Raw genomic sequence first — 18,891 nt, 5'->3', positions numbered from 1 at the left:
TAATATCTTCTAATAACCAATCTTCTGGAATTTTTGAAATTACCTCAGCGTGACTAAGACGCCTTGGTACCTGTATTGAAGATTTCCTAAGATTTGCTTCTACCAAAATAGTTTCATTTTTGGGTGAAGATCGTAAGGCTTTATAATTATAATCTATTTTTGTTACTTTGTAATATATCCTAAAAATAAGTTGTATAGGACCAGAGTCTTCATCTAATATTTCATCAGGAATTTTAACATATAATTTTAATGCGTTACTAGTTTTGTGGTTTCTAATATTCATAGAAAAGTTTGGGTAACAGTTAAAAAAAGCAGGACCATCATGAAGATTGCTTTCTAATATTGCTATAATAGAATCTTGAAATTGTTTCATACGGATATCTCTTAAAAGTAATAAGATGGGACTATTTACTCCTAATCTGTAATTAGGTTTTGCGGCAACTTGTATTAATCCTAAATGTATATAATTATATCCCTTTTTAATATGTTCATCTAAGACTTCTTGCTGTAATAAATTAATGATTTTATTGGTTTTAGTGCCGGGATAACAATATTCAGAAATATGAATTTCATCTTGGTTTGTTGAAAATATACTATGTTGTTTATAAACTTCACATTTTTTAACTATGGGTATAGACCAGTTGTGTAAAGAGTTTTCTATCTCTGCTATTTGGATTTCTGTTTGGGAATTATCTTGGGAAGTACTAGGGTTTTCTTCTGTTGTTGATGGAGTTCTCATAACTATTTGTTTATTCTTGTTTTTGCGGCCTAAACTGCTAACTGTTTCAATAAAGTTTGATAATATTGATGGTTCTTTGATGGTTGTAGAGGTATGGGTGCGGGCTCTATCCATGAAGATAAGTATAAAACTGCTTTTAATGTTCCCTTTGGACATTATGAATGGAATGTTCTTCCCTTTGGATTAAAAAATGCACCCTCCGAATATCAAAACATTATGAATGATATCTTTTATCCTTATATGAAATTTGCATTAGTATATTTAGATGATGTGTTAATTTTTTCTAATAATATAAATCAACATATAGAACATTTAAATATCTTTATCAGTATTGTAAAAGAAAATGGATTAGTAGTGTCAGCAAAAAAGAGCAAAATATTTCAAACAAAAGTTAGATTTTTAGGATATGAAATTTATCAAGGAACTATTACTCCAATTCAAAGATCAATAGAATTTGCCGATAAATTTCCAAATGAAATAAAAGACAAAACTCAACTTCAAAGATTTTTAGGATGTGTCAATTATGTAGCAGACTTTATTCCCAATATTAGAGTTATTTGTGCACCACTATATACAAGACTTAGAAAAAATCCAAAACCATGGGACCTAGAGATGACCCAAATTGTTATAAAAATTAAACAAATAGTCAAAAAATTACCCTGTTTAGGAATCCCAGATCCAGAAGCATCCCTTATAGTAGAAACCGATGCATCAGATTTAGGATATGGGGGAATTTTAAAACAAAAAATTTCATTATCTTCAAAAGAGCAAATTGTTAGATATCATTCTGGTATCTGGCACCCAGCTCAACAAAAGTATTCTACTGTTAAAAAAGAAATATTATCTATAGTTTTATGTTTGCAAAAATTTCAAGATGATTTGTTTTCAAAATTTTTTTTAATAAGAACGGACTGCAAAGCAGCTCCTTCTATTTTACAAAAAGATGTTAAAAATCTAGTTTCCAAACATATTTTTGCAAGATGGCAAGCATTGTTATCATGTTTCGATTTTGAAATTGAGCATATTAAGGGAGAGGCAAATACGTTACCAGATTACTTAACAAGAGAGTTTTTACAGGCTAATGAGCAAAAGCACTAAAGATCAGTATGGACTGCCTTTCAAGGCACCAAATGACAATACTGTTAAAAAGGAGCAATCCGGAAACTCAATATCGGCCTCGCCGAGCTCTTCAAGAAAGTTACCTCAAACACTCAATACAAAATTACCATCCAAAACTTCAACCTTCTTAGAAGCCATTAATTCCTCATCTCCATTATTATATCACAATAAATTTGACCCAATATCAGCTCTTGAACATGCACCAGAACCCAGTTCAATACCTTCACCAAAACAGTTATCCAAAAATATTACTCATATATCTCACCCAGTAACTACTCCATCAGATTCAAGATCTTATGAGCTCAATTATATTACGAAAGATAATCATATAGATATCTTGCCTGTTGAACCCGAATGGGCAAATCTTTCAAAAGAACAATTAGTCAACATCATTTTCCCAGAAAACACCCATTATCAAAATTTCCTAAAACCAAGACTTTTTTATGAATTTATCCTGGTAGACACCGAATCAATAGATTTATTCCATTCCAAAGATAAAGATAATAATATTATCTATTCAAAATCCAAAATCCTCAAAATCATGACTCCAGAAGAATGGGGTCAACCTATTTATCAACCAAAACCATTCTCAAGACAGTTTCAGCCTCAATATTACACTTACTATGATTACACTATGGCATGGACTTACATGTTATTTCTTAAACCAAAGACTCATTCATGGTTCTTCTGGTTCCGCAGAGGAATCTCATTAAAATTCCCTAAATGGTTTCTTCAATGGTTCTATACCTGGGGACCAATAAGAGAATTATTTCCAAAAGAAGTTTCTGAGAATTTTGATTATTTTAAAGAAGTTACTACCTTTCTGCCAAATTACAAGATGATAACCTTTGTGGCATCACAAAATATTACTTGGATCGTTACTTGGGATTATATATTCAGACAACCCTATGATCATGTTCCATTAAAAGTTCTTTCAAGATGTATTAAAGTTAAATGGTGGAACAAATTTGATATGACTCTTGTCAGCAAACAAAGAATCAAGGAATGGGTTAACAACAATTCATCAGTCCAAGAAAGCAAGAATAAAATTTCTAAGGATGTCCAATTCTTAGCAGAAAAAAGAAAGATTATGGCCGAGTTAGCCTCTGCCTCTTCACAAGAAGAATTTGAAGAAAGACTCAGATTAGTTAGAGCCCTTCAAGACCAAGAAACTCAAGAAGAAACGGGTTCTTCCGAATCGGTCTCAACAAATCCTTATCTTCAAAATGAAGATATGTATTATTATTAAGACACGTGTTCGGTCCAAATTTTGCCGACACTTTCAATACAGATAAAACATGACCAGATCAAAAGATGACGAAGACAGGTTATCTCTTTAGCAAACAGACAAAAGACTTTTAGAGGAATCTTATCCTCTGAAAACTTTGTAAATAATTGTACTATACTTTAGCTTTCCTAAAGTATCCTTGCATAAGGTAGTGAGTCACTACCCCTATATGTAAATTAGCATGCCTAGGTTTTCTATATAAGGAGACTTCTCTTCTTTTGTAAATCATCGAAGAAAAATATAAAATCAAGTTTCTCAAAAAACTCTCTTCCGCTTGCAATCTTCTCATTTTGTAAGTTTTCTTTAAAATGATTATTTTCTTTGAACATGGTCATATTTATATTACTCATTCAAACTCTCCAGTATTTCATGTATCAATTTATGTTTACAATTATCAAAATAGAACTGAGCATATTTACACCGTAAGTGAAAAAGGCTATTGGATTTGTATCACAAATTTCTTGTTCAATTTTTGTATTCAAATTTTTAATAGTTTCTTGAATATTTTTAGTAAGTAATTGTTCCTCTATTCTTTTATATTGTATTTCTTTTGATAAATAATTAATATGTTTTCTTTTATTATCAATAATACTTTTTTCTTTTAATAAATTTAATTCATAAGTTTTTGGAGGATGTATAAATTCAAATGTAATAGAGTGGTGCACAAATAACTCTAATATTGGGAATAAAGTCTGCTACATAATTGACACATCCTAAAAATCTTTGAAGTTGAGTTTTGTCTTTTATTTCATTTGGAAATTTATCGGCAAATTCTATTGATCTTTGAATTGGAGTAATAGTTCCTTGATAAATTTCATATCCTAAAAATCTAACTTTTGTTTGAAATATTTTGCTCTTTTTTGCTGACACTACTAATCCATTTTCTTTTACAATACTGATAAAGATATTTAAATGTTCTATATGTTGATTTATATTATTAGAAAAAATTAACACATCATCTAAATATACTAATGCAAATTTCATATAAGGATAAAAGATATCATTCATAAGTTAGGAAGTGAAAGTGATAAGAAAATAGAAGAAATCCAACAATTATTATCAAAATTAACCATTGGTAAACCCTCAATAAACACAATAGATACCGAAGAATTAGTCATTAATAAAATAAGATCCAATTATCAAACAAATTATCCAAAAACAAAAACTTATTATCCTAGACCCTCTCCAGCAGATGTCCTTTATGAAGAGAGAGGAGATCATGTCTCAAATAGTTATTCAGGAAATGAAGTAATAGAATGGAATATAGATGGTATGAGCGAACAAAATTTATTAGATTATATTTGTAATATGACTATGGCTGCTAGTGCTTTCAAAAGGTAATTCGGATAAAGCAACAGCTATAATTATAACTCAAGGATTTACAGGCCAACTTAAAGGTTGGTGGGATAATTTTTGGTCAACAACTGATAAAGAGGCAATAATTAATGCAATAAAACCAGAAACTGGAGAAGAAGATGCAGTTGCCACAATTTATACTATTATTCAACACTTCATAGGAGATCCAAATATTTTTAAAGATAGAGCAGCTAGTCAATTAGCAAATCTATATTGCCCATATATATATATATATATATATATATATATATATATATATATATATATATATATATATATATGAAAATTTGAAAAAGTTTGGAGAGCCGTGGCTCCCTCCTATCATACTGAAGGTCTGCCCCTGTCTCTGACTCTGACCATATTTATAATAATTATCTTTATATATATATATATATATATATATATATCAGATGAAGTATATATCATCTATATCAGTGTATTAATACAAATCAACAAGAAACATGCACACTTGGGTGATTACGTATTGGAGTAGATCGAGAAGCGATATAGGAATAGGTGTCACTAATATAGTGCTAAGACATGCATGAAGTCCCCATTAAGATCTGCTGGAGAAGCCATATCGAGTGTGGGATCACCAATCATATCATGTTCTTTTCTTAACAAACTGATATGACTAAGCTTTCATTCATAATAGCAATATTTTTACTTGTCTTCGTATCACATAATATTTGTTCACATTTAGGATTTATAAATTTAACTGGGATTAAGTTTTTTTCATCATAGCATAATTAACCTGTTATTAATTCCTTCTGTTTACTTATCAAAATCTCAGTAAAAATCTTTTATCACAGATAATTAATATAGTTTAAGGGAGAACTCTTTCTTCAAATATTTATTACAAATATTCAATGAAATTACATATCTATAACTGAAATTCAAGATATATACTATTATTCGTGGTGTGTTAGCACTTATAATAAAACAACAATAAAATTAGAGACTAAAAACATGTATTTCAATAAATGTAAAATAAATACAGTCGACCAAAATCAATGTAAAATCACCAACTTCCTCGTAAAAAAACATATCTAGATAAATAGAAATTGCTACTAATAACAACCTCAATAAACTAAAAAATATAAAGGCCTATATTTTTATAAAAATAAAAATTAACTACATTTTAAAGACAAGAAACCTATCCAAACCAAAAAATTATCTTGTTTAAATACAAGCAAAATAAAATTGTAGCCAAATCACATAACAGTGTAACACAGTCAAATGTGCACGACATATGTATTCAGTTTATCAGAATTATCATTTTAACTTGAATCATGTTGTAAAAGAAAGAAGAAAAAAAGAAGAAGAGTAATTATAATATAATTTGATTATTAATTTGTGTGGGTGTGTTTGAATTAACTGACGTGATTTTGTCTCTTAGCCTGGTGGAGTGCTGAGTGTCGGGACTTCTCCAGCACATTGGAGTGCAGAGAGAGTTGGATTGAGTACAGTGAAATTGAATGCACTCTGTAGTCACAAAATCAGAAGTCATTGGATGAAAATGATTAATGAATCCAAGAGTGGTGCTTTAACGAGTACATTGACCGCGACTACACCCAATAGGGACCTGTCTTGTGCTGTGAATGCTACTACCTGTAGCCACGGAGATCATTTAGGTGTCCCACACTTCCAATATAAATTCAACAGGAATCTTATCCCCACAAAACTTTACAAATATTTCTACTATTCTTTTTTAATTATAAATAATATTTAATATCTTAAGAAAATTTTAAATCTTTAATACTACCTTTCTTTTTATTTATAAGATTTATATAAAAATCAATTTATATTATTTCGTACATTAATTATTTTTAGATTTAAATATTCTTAATTAAAATCTGATAAAAATATATTAATTATAATTTTTTTTAAAAGTATATGAATATTAATTAAGAAAAAAGTAATATAAAAATAATTTTAAAAAATATATAAATAGAATAAATTTATTATTATAAACTTAATTATTTTTTAAAATTTTTATGAATTAAAATATTGAGTCTTATAACATGGAACTCTATCCTAACACTTAAAGATAAAAAGAAGAGAAAAAAAAATGTATATCAATAATGTAATTATTGTTTATAAAGTCTTTGAACAACAAATTTAAATTGACATTATGACATATATATGATTGGATCAAAAATTGACACGTATAAGTATGTTAATTTTCATATATAATAATTATCTTAAAAATAATGTCTAGTATAAAATGTAATTGATTAATTATGTATAAATTTTTACATTTACAAAAAACTAAACTGAATCAATTTAAAGAAGAAAAAAATGTTTGATATATACTTGATGTAAACGTTCAATTAATTAATAGCCATAATATTAGGAACAAATCCAGACTGCCTCCTACATTATAGGTCATTAAGGCTGAAAATGAAGGTTGAAACTCGTGAGTAAGTATTAAGTATTGTTTTTTTGGGTTTAAATATTTTTAATAGGAGAAAAAAAAATGGGCCTTGATATTATAACAAGTGTATAGGGTGCGAATTAAAGAACTAATGATAATTTTTTATTTATTATAAATATGTTAAAATAAGTTAATATTTTTTTTTACCTACTAAATCGGTGTACACCCACTAGTCAGAAAGATTGAAAATCCAAAGATAGTCGTAGCTTTGTGGATGCTGAGTCAGCCATATGGTGTTACGTAGCATTAAAAGGTCCACCTCAGACTTTCAGAATCCCCACCTTAATTAAATGTGCTTCTCCATAGTTCTCACCAAGTTCACAAAGAGAGGACCATCAATTGCTATATTTATTCTGCTGTTGCCAGCAATATTTCTGAAGCAGAGATTATTGTCCATTTTCACAGAAATGGGTCAAGTAATACCTTCTCTCTTATATCTCAATCAATTCGTCTCTTTTCTCTTATTGACAACTTTTGCTTTCAAAACTAACTACTCTGTATAGGACTATGATCATATATATATTTTTCTAACTTTTATGATCTTGTTATATATAATGTCTCCTCTATGATGGTGGCATCATTACTTCATCGCGTAGTGCATGCCATGCATACTAGTCTAGTCCTACACATAGTGCAGATTTTTCAGTCACATTTAATTAATGTTCTATTTGGTGTTAAAGGAGAACAAGGAAGAAGGAAAGAAAGAAGAAACCACAGAGGAAAAGAAGGAAGAAGAGAAAAAGGACGAAGAGCCTCAAGAGATAGTGCTCAAGGTTGATATGCACTGTGAAGCTTGTGCAAGGAAAGTTGCAAAAGCATTGAAAGGATTTGAAGGTGTCATTTTACTTCAGTTTATGGCTTTATGCTCTGTGTCATTTAATCTAGTTAATGTAGATCTATGAATGCAACTAGATGAGAATCAACAGAGTTTACACATTACTAGATTTTAAGAATTAGTGTCAGCTTGTACTTTTGTTCTCTTTTTCCCTTTTCTTTTCTTGTTAGAGGGATCTTCTTGTCCATGATTGATTTTGAATTTCACAACTTTACATGATCAAGTAATTTGTCATGTATATATTATTCTCAACTTTTACAGGTAATTTTACATATGCCCGTTCAAATAGAGACAAAAATTCATCATTTCATTCGTATTTAACATAGATAAAGGTATAGGTGGTGGAAAAGATTAATAATAAAGTATTATTAACAAAATTTCACATATGTATATATATATTTTTTTGTGAGACAGGAGTGGAGGAGGTGACTGCAGATAGCAAGGCAAGCAAAGTAGTAGTGAAAGGAAAGGCAGCAGACCCCATAAAGGTGTGTGAGAGACTACAAAAGAAAAGTGGTAAGAAAGTGGAGCTCATTTCACCTTTGCCAAAACCTCCAGAGGAGAAAAAAGATGAAGAAGAAATCAAAGAACCGCAGCCAGAGGAGAAAAAGGAGGAGGTAAATCATTCAACAATGTTGTAGCTAATCATTGATTCTCCTTAAGAAATCTTCTAAATGCATGTTTGATTTTGAGTAATCCAAAATCACACTGGAATCTCATCAATTAACATGGTTTCAAGTAAAAATTCATAATTTGGCTCTAGGTTAAAAAAAATTGATTATGAATTTATAATTGATTTTTAGTTGAACCAGTTAACTTTAAGTAGCTTTTACATTTGATCAAACATAAATTGTTTTTACTTACAAAACTCCTTGAGCAACAAATAAGTTATTTCCTTGGAGATTAAAATAAGTGGGGTTGTGCATGATAAACGTGACTAACATTGTTGCAAAGTGAAATACTTTGGCTTGAGTTACAATAACTATTTTTATTCATAGTAATTATGATAATGACAATAAGATTCCAACTTACTTCAAGTTTTCACCATTAGGCCAACCCTAATGTTAGTTATCATAATTTTTATTTTTTCTTTTGGTTTTTTGTTCCTGTTGTTTCCAAGGAGGATGGATGCTATGGTAGCATGAAAGTAACGAAACAAAGTCATAAAAATGATGCCCCTCTCCCACAAGGCACATGAAACGAGGGCAACGGTGGCGACAATTAATAGGGCTTGACCCCACTCCCTTTATCAACTTGACATGCAGCTTGCAGCAAAATGGGGTCACGGTCACGGACTCATTATAAACCCTTCTGTTTTTACTTTTTTACCGTGTCCACCCTCTAGAATTGAGAGTTGATAACAGTATGTCTACATGCCACACATTTCTGAATTTTGAAGCCACACACTCATAAGGTACAAACATAACCATGTGAAGTGGGTACGAGGGGAGAAGTTGAAAGTTGAAACAACAGTTCTTCTTGTAGATCAGCACACTGGTCCTATGCTAGCCAATGGCCCATATCTCAATTCACAAAATACAAATTAGTGGGAGCACTTACGGGCGTCTCTCTTCCTTTTTTCTTTTTTTCTTTTTTCCATCCACGTAAAATGAGTTGTCACACATGGTGCAATATAGTTGGCATATAACTATATAACATGTTTAGATATAACTTAGAAGTGTTTTTGAGAATTAATTTACTGAAAATTTTAAAAATGCTTGTAAACTTGTATTTAAATAATAGTTCATAGTCTTTATGTCCGTGTCTAAGGTTTCAATTCTCAAATTGGTGTTTATGAACACATGTTGAGAGTCTTTAATATTGAAAGATTAGTATCTTACTTTCTGCTAGAAAGATGAAATAAAATAAGGTAAATTTACTTTAATTCATGAACCGATCAACCCTAACTCCATAGGCATGTAAAAGAATTCAAAGCAAATTTGATATTTTTTGATTGAGATAAAAGAATTCATTTTGAGATTTTTTTTTAACAGTTATGAAACAATGTTACTTATCTATCTTAACCAGCATTACTCATTTTATGCACGTTATATAATGTTCAATCGATGTAACATGTTTCATCGTTGTTTCAATTGTTTGTCAGCCCCCTCCTGTGGTAACAGTAGTCCTCAAAGTTCGAATGCATTGTGAAGCATGTGCTCTAGTTATACAAAAGCAAATTCGCAAGATTCAAGGTACAAAGATTCATGTTATCTTTCCCTCTTTTTCTCTTGATATAATGGTATTCACGCTCTCTCTCTCTCTTTCTCTCTGATATTGATTGCTTCTCTGAACTGTCTCTCCCTCCCTCGTGCACACACTACTAACACGTTTTAGATCATTCGCCATCTTGGACCCTACACTTTTAAAACAAAATCTTTCTCGTCAAATCTTTAAATCAAATGACATGTGAATAAATTTAGAATGCAAGACTTTCATATTATATAAGAGCAATAGTACCAACACACTTTTTGATCATACATTGTTTCCTTCTTTTAAGTGCTGGATCAATTTTATGCGGATAACTCTCTAAAACGACCAAAGTGTGTTTTGAATTTTTCATTAAACTCAAATGAAATTCTCCCAATAAAGAAATAATCGAGTGTATTAAAAAATTGTTATTATCTATGCAGTAAAAGCTAGGTTAAGGAGCATATAATTTACTGATTTTTCTTAATCATGGATGGCATAAGAATCATAATGTGTGGCGCTGATCCCGTTCCTTTCAAAAGTGTGCGAGCTTTCAAGTTTTTTCATGCAGCCTTTTGACCGAAAGAGTTGTGAATTTATCGTTGGTTTCAATTGGATCTCGAGGATTATATATTAATCACAGTGCCAATGTCATGTATATATATAACTTAATTCAACTGCATAAATTTTTCTATTTCGCTGCTGATTTTATGGGGGTGGGCGTTGCATGATCTTGAAATATTTAATATATAATCGATTCATGCTTTTAACTTTTGTTTTTTTTTGTAGGGTCAAACTTTAACTGGTATTTTAAATTAAAAAGATACCTCGGCGGTTAACTCGTGCTTTTGTATTAAACTTACAATTTACAAACATGATCAAAGTTTAATTTAATTAATCTCTAATCTATCTTTATATTGCGATGTTAAACATATTAAAAATTTAATCATTGTCGAGCAATCTATGACGTGCTAACATGTATATATTAATTATAAATTAAATATGCAGGAGTAGAGTCAGTGGAGACAAGCTTGGGAAATGATCAAGTCATAGTAAAAGGTGTGGTTGAGCCAGCAAAGCTAGTTGATTATGTGTACAAGAGGACAAAAAAGCAAGCTTCTATTGTGAAGGAAGAGGAAACAGAAAAGAAGGAACAAGAGGAGAAAAAGGAAGAGAAAGAAGAAGAGAAAAAAGAAGGCGAAGAAAACAAGGAAGATGATGTTGAAGACGATGATAATAAAACTGACATCAAGCGAAGTGAATATTGGCCATCAAGATACTACGTTGACTACATTGACTATGCTTATGCTCCTCATATTTTCAGTGATGAGAACCCAAATGCATGTACTGTAATGTAGATCAGTCTTTAGTAACTCGGTATCTTAGTAGCTGATCAACTGAAGCAACTTCTTGTGCTGTGTTGTTGGAGCAATGCATAGTGGTGAATATTTTAAGGCTTTATGATTTCCACAGCATCCCTCAGAGTTGGCATTCTATGGAGCTGGATGCCTTGTTTTTTGTGTTTATGAGCTTTCTACATATTTCCTTGCCAAAGGGTGGTGGCCAGAATCACTTGTGTTAGTGTGTACTGAATTTTGGCCTACAACTTTAATTCTGTACTTATAATGATGTTAATAATTTTTAGTCATCATTGTAAAACTTGTTGGGTCTATATGTATAAAAAGGATATTTATTATGAAAAATCAGTTCTTAAATAGATCATAGTATGTTGAGAGAATAGTCAATATTAATAACTTCTGATTAAAAAATACATATTAGTCCAAAAAATAAACAAACTTGCTGCAAAAATGCCACTTTAAATGCAAACATAACAAAAGTATTACTAGCAATTAGCAGAATTCACAAGACATATTATAGCCTTCAATCAATGTATTACTTCTCAGATTTTTTTAATACAAAATATGATATAAAAAATCATTAGTTGAAACAAAATATAGGCCACAGTTTGAAGCTTTTTTTTTTTTTTTTTTTTTTTTTTTTTTTTTTTTAATTAAAGCCACAGTTTGAAGTTGAGGAGAACTGAATTGGATCGGTGCACTTAGGCTTCTAGCCCAACTGCTTAAGGAGCTATGGTTGAAGTTTGTCCTTAATTTACACGGACTGCTGCTGAGAAGGTAGGGAACAATAATTGACCAAAATAAATGACAATAAAGATGTAGGAACCAATTGCTTAGCGATTCTGCATTAGGGTCTTTCATTTTCAAGCAGATGTTCCATGTCTTATAAGTTAATAGTTATAATAGATATGTAATTAATTATTAATGGAGCAAAATATAACTACTAATTAAGGGGGGTGTATTGGTTTAGGATTTCGTAGGATTTTAAAAGACTTTTTTTGAGTAAAAAAGTCCATTAGTATTCAATCAGGATTTTATGTCACTTAAAAACAATCCAGTGGTATTCAATCTGGATTTTTAGGATTTTTTAAAGAGTCCATTAAAATCCACTGGTATTCATTTGAGAATTTTTACAACTTAAAAACAATCCATTGGTATTCAAATATTTAAGGATTTTAAAGGATTGTTGTGTGAGAGAGATTTTGAAAGACTTTCTAGTGTTATCTATAAATACCAGATTCATAAAACAATCCCATCCAAACCCATCGGATTTTGAAGGATTGTTTGAAATGATTTTTCAAGTGTTTTAAGAATTTTCAAGTGAGTTTTTCATCTTTTTTTTCTATGCTCCTGTCTTCTCCATTTTTTCTCTACTAATAATACTACACTATTGTTCATTGCTCATATATAATACTATTCTCATACCATTCTCCTATTTTGTGAAACTCTAATATGTAAATGATAGTGTCATTGACTTGTTTTATTTTTCTGTTCGTTCTCTTTAATTGACTTACTTTATTTTATTCTATGTAGTTGAATTTGTTCCTTTATATAACACAAAAAAATACTTGAAATTTTAACTTTTAAGTGGTAATTTTTTTTATGACACGCGTTAAGAAAAGAAAAAGGTGAAAGATGAAATTGATATCATAATCTCAACAATATATATATATATATATATATATATATATATATATATATATATATAAAAGATGAATTTGTTAGGGTTTTTGTGAGTAGAATGAGATAAAAATGGATCTTAGGGGGAAGAACCCTCTTAGCATAAAAATTGTGAATTCTCTCTTTCCCTTGAATTTGTTACTCTTATCCCTCCTCCTTTTATGACTCAACAATTATTTTATTTTTTTTACTATGAATTTTTCTTTTTTATTTTTATATTATGAAATTAAGATTTTTTATATTTTAAAAAAAGAAAATTAACATTAGACATTGCAATATCTAATTTTTTAGGGTTTAGGATTTATGCCTTCATTAACTTATTTTTTAAAAAAGAAAATATTGTTAAAATATTTGTTAGAATAATTTATATTTATAAATATCGTTAAAAATTATCATATATATATATATATTCTCTATATCTAAATACTTCTGTTTATATAAAAAAATTATATATCTAAATATTTTTTCAGTATCGAATATACTAATTTTTTTATATAAAAAATTATCTTATGTTTCTATATTTTCGTTTTTACATTTTTTTTTATAATAACTGAGGTATTTGATCCATTTGGATAGCAAAAATATATTCGATCTTGTATGATGGTGTGCTTCTAAAAATAATAATATAATTTTATTGATTTTGTCTATTATCCGTAATTATTTATATAACTATTTTTTAACATATATTGTTTTAGTAATTCAAATGGGAGATTCACAAGGAAATAATAAAGAAAAATGAAAAGAGAAAGAAAACTATGAAGCTTGGATTAAGGATGATTCCGATGAATTGTTACAATTGATAGTGGATGCTATAAAAAGAGGATAGAATATTATAGAGAATTATTATTATTATTTATCTAGACATTATTTTTTTTATTTATTATTTTTATCTTTGACTCTTTTTAAATTTGAATGTATAATTTTTTTTAAATCTTATCAAATGTCAAAACTCCACAAAATCCCACAGAATCCATTAAAATCCTAATTTAAAAGTCTTGCAGAATCCATTAAAATCCTGATTTTAAGTCTTGTAGAATCTTGCAAAATCTTAAAAGTCATGAAAATCCTGCAAAGTCTTTTAAAATCCGCAGGATTTTTTTTAACTAAAAAAGTCCTTTAAAATCCTAATCCAATACACCCCCCTAAGATACATATTGAGTAGTAGCGCTCATGGTTTTATAAAATTCTAAGTCCTCCTATAGTTTTTTTTTTTAATTTTTAGTCCTCTTGCATGCTGAATAAAATAAAAATTCTTTTGTTTTTGAAATATGAATTATATATACTTTTTATCAAATATTTTGTTTATTGAGTAATAGGAAAGTATAGTTCTATTCATTTGAATATAAACCAAAAAGGATATGTTAGTTGCAATATGACCAGTTTTGCAGAAAGAGAATCAAGCAAAGTAGTGGCGCGGAATCTAATTCGAAAAGGAATAGGATGCATGCAATAATCTCTGAAGCAATGGGACGTTTAAGATAGCGAAGGTGATATCTGAATGGATGCATAAAATCAAAAAGGCGAATCAGGAGCACTTTATTCTTGTAAAGCTGGGGCGAACTACTGCTTTTTTAAGGTGACAAAGTAAGAAACAGAAACACCATGACACAGACTTCCAGAGGCTTTTTATTTCTTTTTCTCTTGGAGGTGTTATACACTTGCTGTTATATTTGTGTAAATTAATAATGCATCATTCCATCGTTTTAATGGGAATAGAATTCAACTTCCATAATACATTTTTGATCAAATAGTGCCTATAGCAAGAAAACTCGAGGCCTATTCTAGAGAACAAGGCAGAGGACCATTCAGCAAATAGACTGCAGCAATAAAAAATTACTCGTGAAAATGACAATATTACCCCTGCGCGATTGAATTTACGTAATTTCAAATTTTAAAAAGCCCTCAAATAGTTATATGTCTAACAACACCAATGTATTGCATGTTTGTGTGTGAAAGAGATGTTTAATCTGAAAACTAAATGTTCGTATAATTCATGAAATTAACATAGAAGATCTCAGAAAATATAATTGTTAATTTTATACCGGGATCCACATATTTCAGGTGTACGCCATGACACACGCTATTCAATAATTTATTATAAATATTAAATTTTACTACTTCAACTGTTATATGAATGAGTGAGAGAGAGGTGGTAGATATGAAGTGTAATCGAGGTGAACCCAACAAATATGATGAAATTACCTTTCTTTCTTTTCCCTTTTATCTTGGTGTGGTTTAATCAACATTCCTAGAGAATAGCATCATCAAATGATGTAAGAAAGGAAACTGAATTGCATGATGAATGGCCATCAAGCAATTGCATTATATGTACCACAATCTTTACTTTCATGTAATGATCCTCATGGAGCTTAGAATTTCTCACTTATAGCGATACCGCTCGAAGCTATATTAACTAAGGCTTTAAAGGCTACACAGTCCACGTAATTTATGTTTACCTCTGCAAAGACTTGTACAGCACTACAGTCACATATTTGGCTAGAAACCGATGAGTTGTACCAAGCGCAACCACTGAAGGGCTACCCTTTCCTTTCTGCATGTAAAGATGATTGAGCACTACATGCTGGGGTCTGCATGTAAGAGGTTGGATGTCCATATTTGTTGACGGAACATTAAGAAGCGTCATTTGTAAATATGGAGGAACTAATGGTGGCTCCTTTGCATAATCTTCAGAACTAAGCTGTAAGTTGTTATAACTAGAGTCTGGTGATTTAGGAGGTTCAAAACTAGAAATGCTTTCAATGTCTTCAGGAACAAAATCCTGTATATAATATACAAAATTGTTAGTCTCGATATAGATGTCAACGCCCTCTTGCAGTAAAACATAGAAAAGGACATTATTTTTAGCCCTACAAGACATGTAACGAAATCAATTTTATCATCATTCTCTCATACCCTATTTAGGAATTGCAAGTTATACCAATCACCATATAAGTTTTACTAAAGTGACATGAGAAAATTCCACAAGTACAATTTACAAGACAAAAAATGACCACAATTTTTTTGGATAAACTGAAAAATCAATTTCAAGCACATTAAGGATGATTATCTAAAAAGCAAATGAGACTTGCAGAAAAAAGAAGAGAAGAGAATTAGGCAAAGAGCGTGAAATAAATGAAAAAAGGATAGGCTCCCCCAGCAGAAAAATGAATGCAAGGGATATACTAAACACGAGTTTCATGCCTAAAAGAGAGAAATTAGAATTTGATAACTTGAAAGGAGAGAAAAGTGAAATCATCCCCAGTTGCTGCAAAATAATAAGGTCCTTAACAATTCACTCATACAGGGTTCCTAAACAATTAGATAAGGATCCATTAAATCACCATCACACATCAATTTTGATCACGAGCTAAACATGTCAACAATGTAGTAGTACCTGCAAGTCCAAAATGTTGTAAGCATTCCCTGCATCATCTTGAGTCCAAGGCAAATCAGGGGCGTACCTCCACTGTCCATCAACAATAAATCTAAATTGGTATACACCAGATGGCAGCACCTTCATTATTGTGAAGTCCTTCCCTGATCTCTGTAAGGACATTCTGATGAACCAAGAATATTAGAATCTAACCAACAGCTATAAGCCTATAACAGCCTTTCAAAGACAAATAAAAAGGCATCAATTGTGCATTTGATTCTTTTATGCTTTCAGTTTCAGTTGATGTCTGCACTAACAATTCAAAATTGCTGACATACTTTTACTTTGGTTCCACTTCCAGATTTCAAGAATTTGCAAAGGAAACCGTGAAAACTAAAGGTAACAATTTCGCAATTATTAGAGAAAACATATCAACTAAAAATGACAACTATAAACAAAAGGCCAACAAAACAAGTCCTAAATTTTCCAAACCTTGTTTTCCAATTATCCCATGATCCCTCCACAGCCACTTCCTTCCCATCATAACTCCAAGTAATCATCGTTGGAATTGCTAGTTCACTGTACATATCCTCATACCCCGAGGTAGTCTGCATCCAGGAAGGGCTTGGAGCATGCATCTCATCAGGTCTTTGAAGCGGAACCACTGGAACCTAAACACAGGGAATAGGGAACGGTTAACAATTGACGGAGAAAAAACAGAGAATCCACGAAAGCAGAACCTAAAAACAGACAACAGCCAAGCACGTATATTCAAAGCAACAAAATTTCAGAACCAAGCTTAATAGAGGCCAAATAGCACATCCACTATGATGGGGAACAAAACACTGTACAGCCTCTAGTGTCCACATTAAACTCGGAAGAGTAAGGGGTAGGATAGCAGATTCCTGAACTGGACAAAAAAATCTAGAAGGTGCGAATATAGTTTAAAGCAATCCCAACTAGCACCATAAGCAAATTCCTTCCCCAGTCACATCATAGCAACACTCAATTAGGTTCCCACACATGCTGATTGATCCAATTACCAAACACCACTGGCTGAAAGCAAGGAACTCGAAACTAGTAAATGAACAAAACAGAGGGAAAATCAAATAGCTTCAGAACTTGATAATCCACCTCATAAACTTGCATCAAACAGCTGGTCTGCACCAAGAGTTCTTTTACAATCTCAAAAATAAAAATAAAAAATAAAAACGATTCAACTTCCAAAATGAATGCACTCTCCTAAGACACGTCATGCCGAACCAAGACATAGCAACATTGAATCAAAAAGTTCGACTTTTGCATTTGCTAGTACTGATTTGGCAGCGAAAAAATGGGGATGGAAAAAAAAAAAAAGAAGGAATTTTTTTACAACGAGGACGAAATAAAAGATGAAAAAAGAAAACCCATTTGAAAGAGAGAGAGAATGAGGGAAGTAGTTACTTGAGGGGCGAACATGAAAGGGGATTGGGTGGCTCTAGGGCTAGCAGGGGGAGAATGACCCATCAACTCTGAAGGTGCAGGGTTGGCGGACATGCAATCGGTGACAGAGTCGGAGGCACCATCTTCGTTGTCATCATCTTCTTCTTCTTCTCCTTCGGTCCCTGATGGCGATGGAGTACCGTTGACGTCGTCTCTCCCATTGACATTGCCCATGGTTGATATTGGGGGAGAGAAGAAGAAGAAGAAGAGAAAGAGGGAAGTGGGTTATGAATTATGATGATTCTGCGAAGGAAGGAACGAGAAAGGAGTGTTGGGGATGGTGCTCACGTCATCGTTGCCATGGCCAAAACAAAAGCCCCAACCCAAGGAAAGGGAGTACCATCATGCTATGCTATGGGTCACTCTCACATCAACATAAGGGGTTTATGTGGAATTTTCTTTTACTTTTTTTTTCTTTCCTTCTTCATTTCATAAACTAAAATACCTCATCCATCATTCATAAATTCACTTATTTAAATTTCAAGTACATATTTTAAAGAAATAATAATTAATCGTGCTTTTAGTCCTTCTTATAATTTCATTTGTTCTTTTATAAAAAAAAAATAACTTCTTTTAAATTTCTTATTTTAAATAAAAACAAAGATAGTTTCATTATGTTCTATAATCCTCTTAAATTTATAATTTGAATATAGTGTTTTATTATTTATTAGTTAACTTTAGTCTTTTTCGACTATCTTTTTCAATGCTTAATGAGTCTTTTTCATGTAATTGTGATTTTATTTTCATATATATAATAGTTGTTTTTTAGTTAATTTTTTCTGTTTTTTTCTTTAATGTAAAAAGTAGTTATTTTTTAAAGAATTTGTTCTTATGGCTCAAAGTTCCGTCACCGACTATATAAATCACGTTTAATTCACGTAAACTCTCAATTAGTCATGATACTCCTTGAAATTATCATTGGTGACATGGAAAGAAAAATACTTTAATAACTTGCGTGAAGAAACATAGATGCAAGAAGACAAAAAAAAAATAATAAGAAGCAATCACCTTTGGGACTCAAATTCCTCACTCGT

At 30.9% G+C, this 18,891-nt stretch overlaps 2 protein-coding genes across 3 annotated transcripts; one reads left to right on the top strand and one right to left on the bottom strand.

Annotated features, from left to right (window-relative positions):
- Positions 1 to 7,197: 7,197 nt before the first annotated feature.
- Positions 7,198 to 11,681, top strand: LOC109803293 (heavy metal-associated isoprenylated plant protein 7). Its single transcript, XM_020364805.3, has 5 exons — positions 7,198 to 7,355; positions 7,620 to 7,773; positions 8,189 to 8,391; positions 9,879 to 9,969; positions 10,973 to 11,681. Exons 1-5 carry the CDS (start codon positions 7,230 to 7,232, stop codon positions 11,320 to 11,322), a joined length of 924 nt encoding a protein of 307 aa, XP_020220394.2. The 5' UTR covers positions 7,198 to 7,229; the 3' UTR covers positions 11,323 to 11,681.
- Positions 11,682 to 15,192: 3,511 nt separating this feature from the next.
- LOC109803292 (SNF1-related protein kinase regulatory subunit beta-2) lies at positions 15,193 to 18,223 on the bottom strand. 2 transcript variants are annotated; one of them, XM_020364803.3, is made up of 4 exons: positions 17,819 to 18,223; positions 16,868 to 17,046; positions 16,397 to 16,559; positions 15,193 to 15,781 (listed from the first exon to the last, which is right to left on the bottom strand). In XM_020364803.3, exons 1-4 carry the CDS (start codon positions 18,029 to 18,031, stop codon positions 15,455 to 15,457), a joined length of 882 nt encoding a protein of 293 aa, XP_020220392.1. In that variant the 5' UTR covers positions 18,032 to 18,223; the 3' UTR covers positions 15,193 to 15,454. The 2 variants fall into 2 exon arrangements, with proteins under 2 accessions (XP_020220392.1, XP_029128285.1); XM_029272452.2 differs by lacking the exon at positions 17,819 to 18,223 and adding an exon at positions 17,170 to 17,294.
- Between the last annotated feature and the right edge of the window lie 668 nt (positions 18,224 to 18,891).

Source organism: Cajanus cajan, chromosome 1, assembly GCF_000230855.2.
Source record: "Cajanus cajan strain Asha chromosome 1, NIPB_CcT2T_4, whole genome shotgun sequence".
Classification (NCBI taxonomy): domain Eukaryota; kingdom Viridiplantae; phylum Streptophyta; class Magnoliopsida; order Fabales; family Fabaceae; genus Cajanus; species Cajanus cajan.
This window is presented reverse-complemented; position numbering and strand designations above follow the sequence as displayed.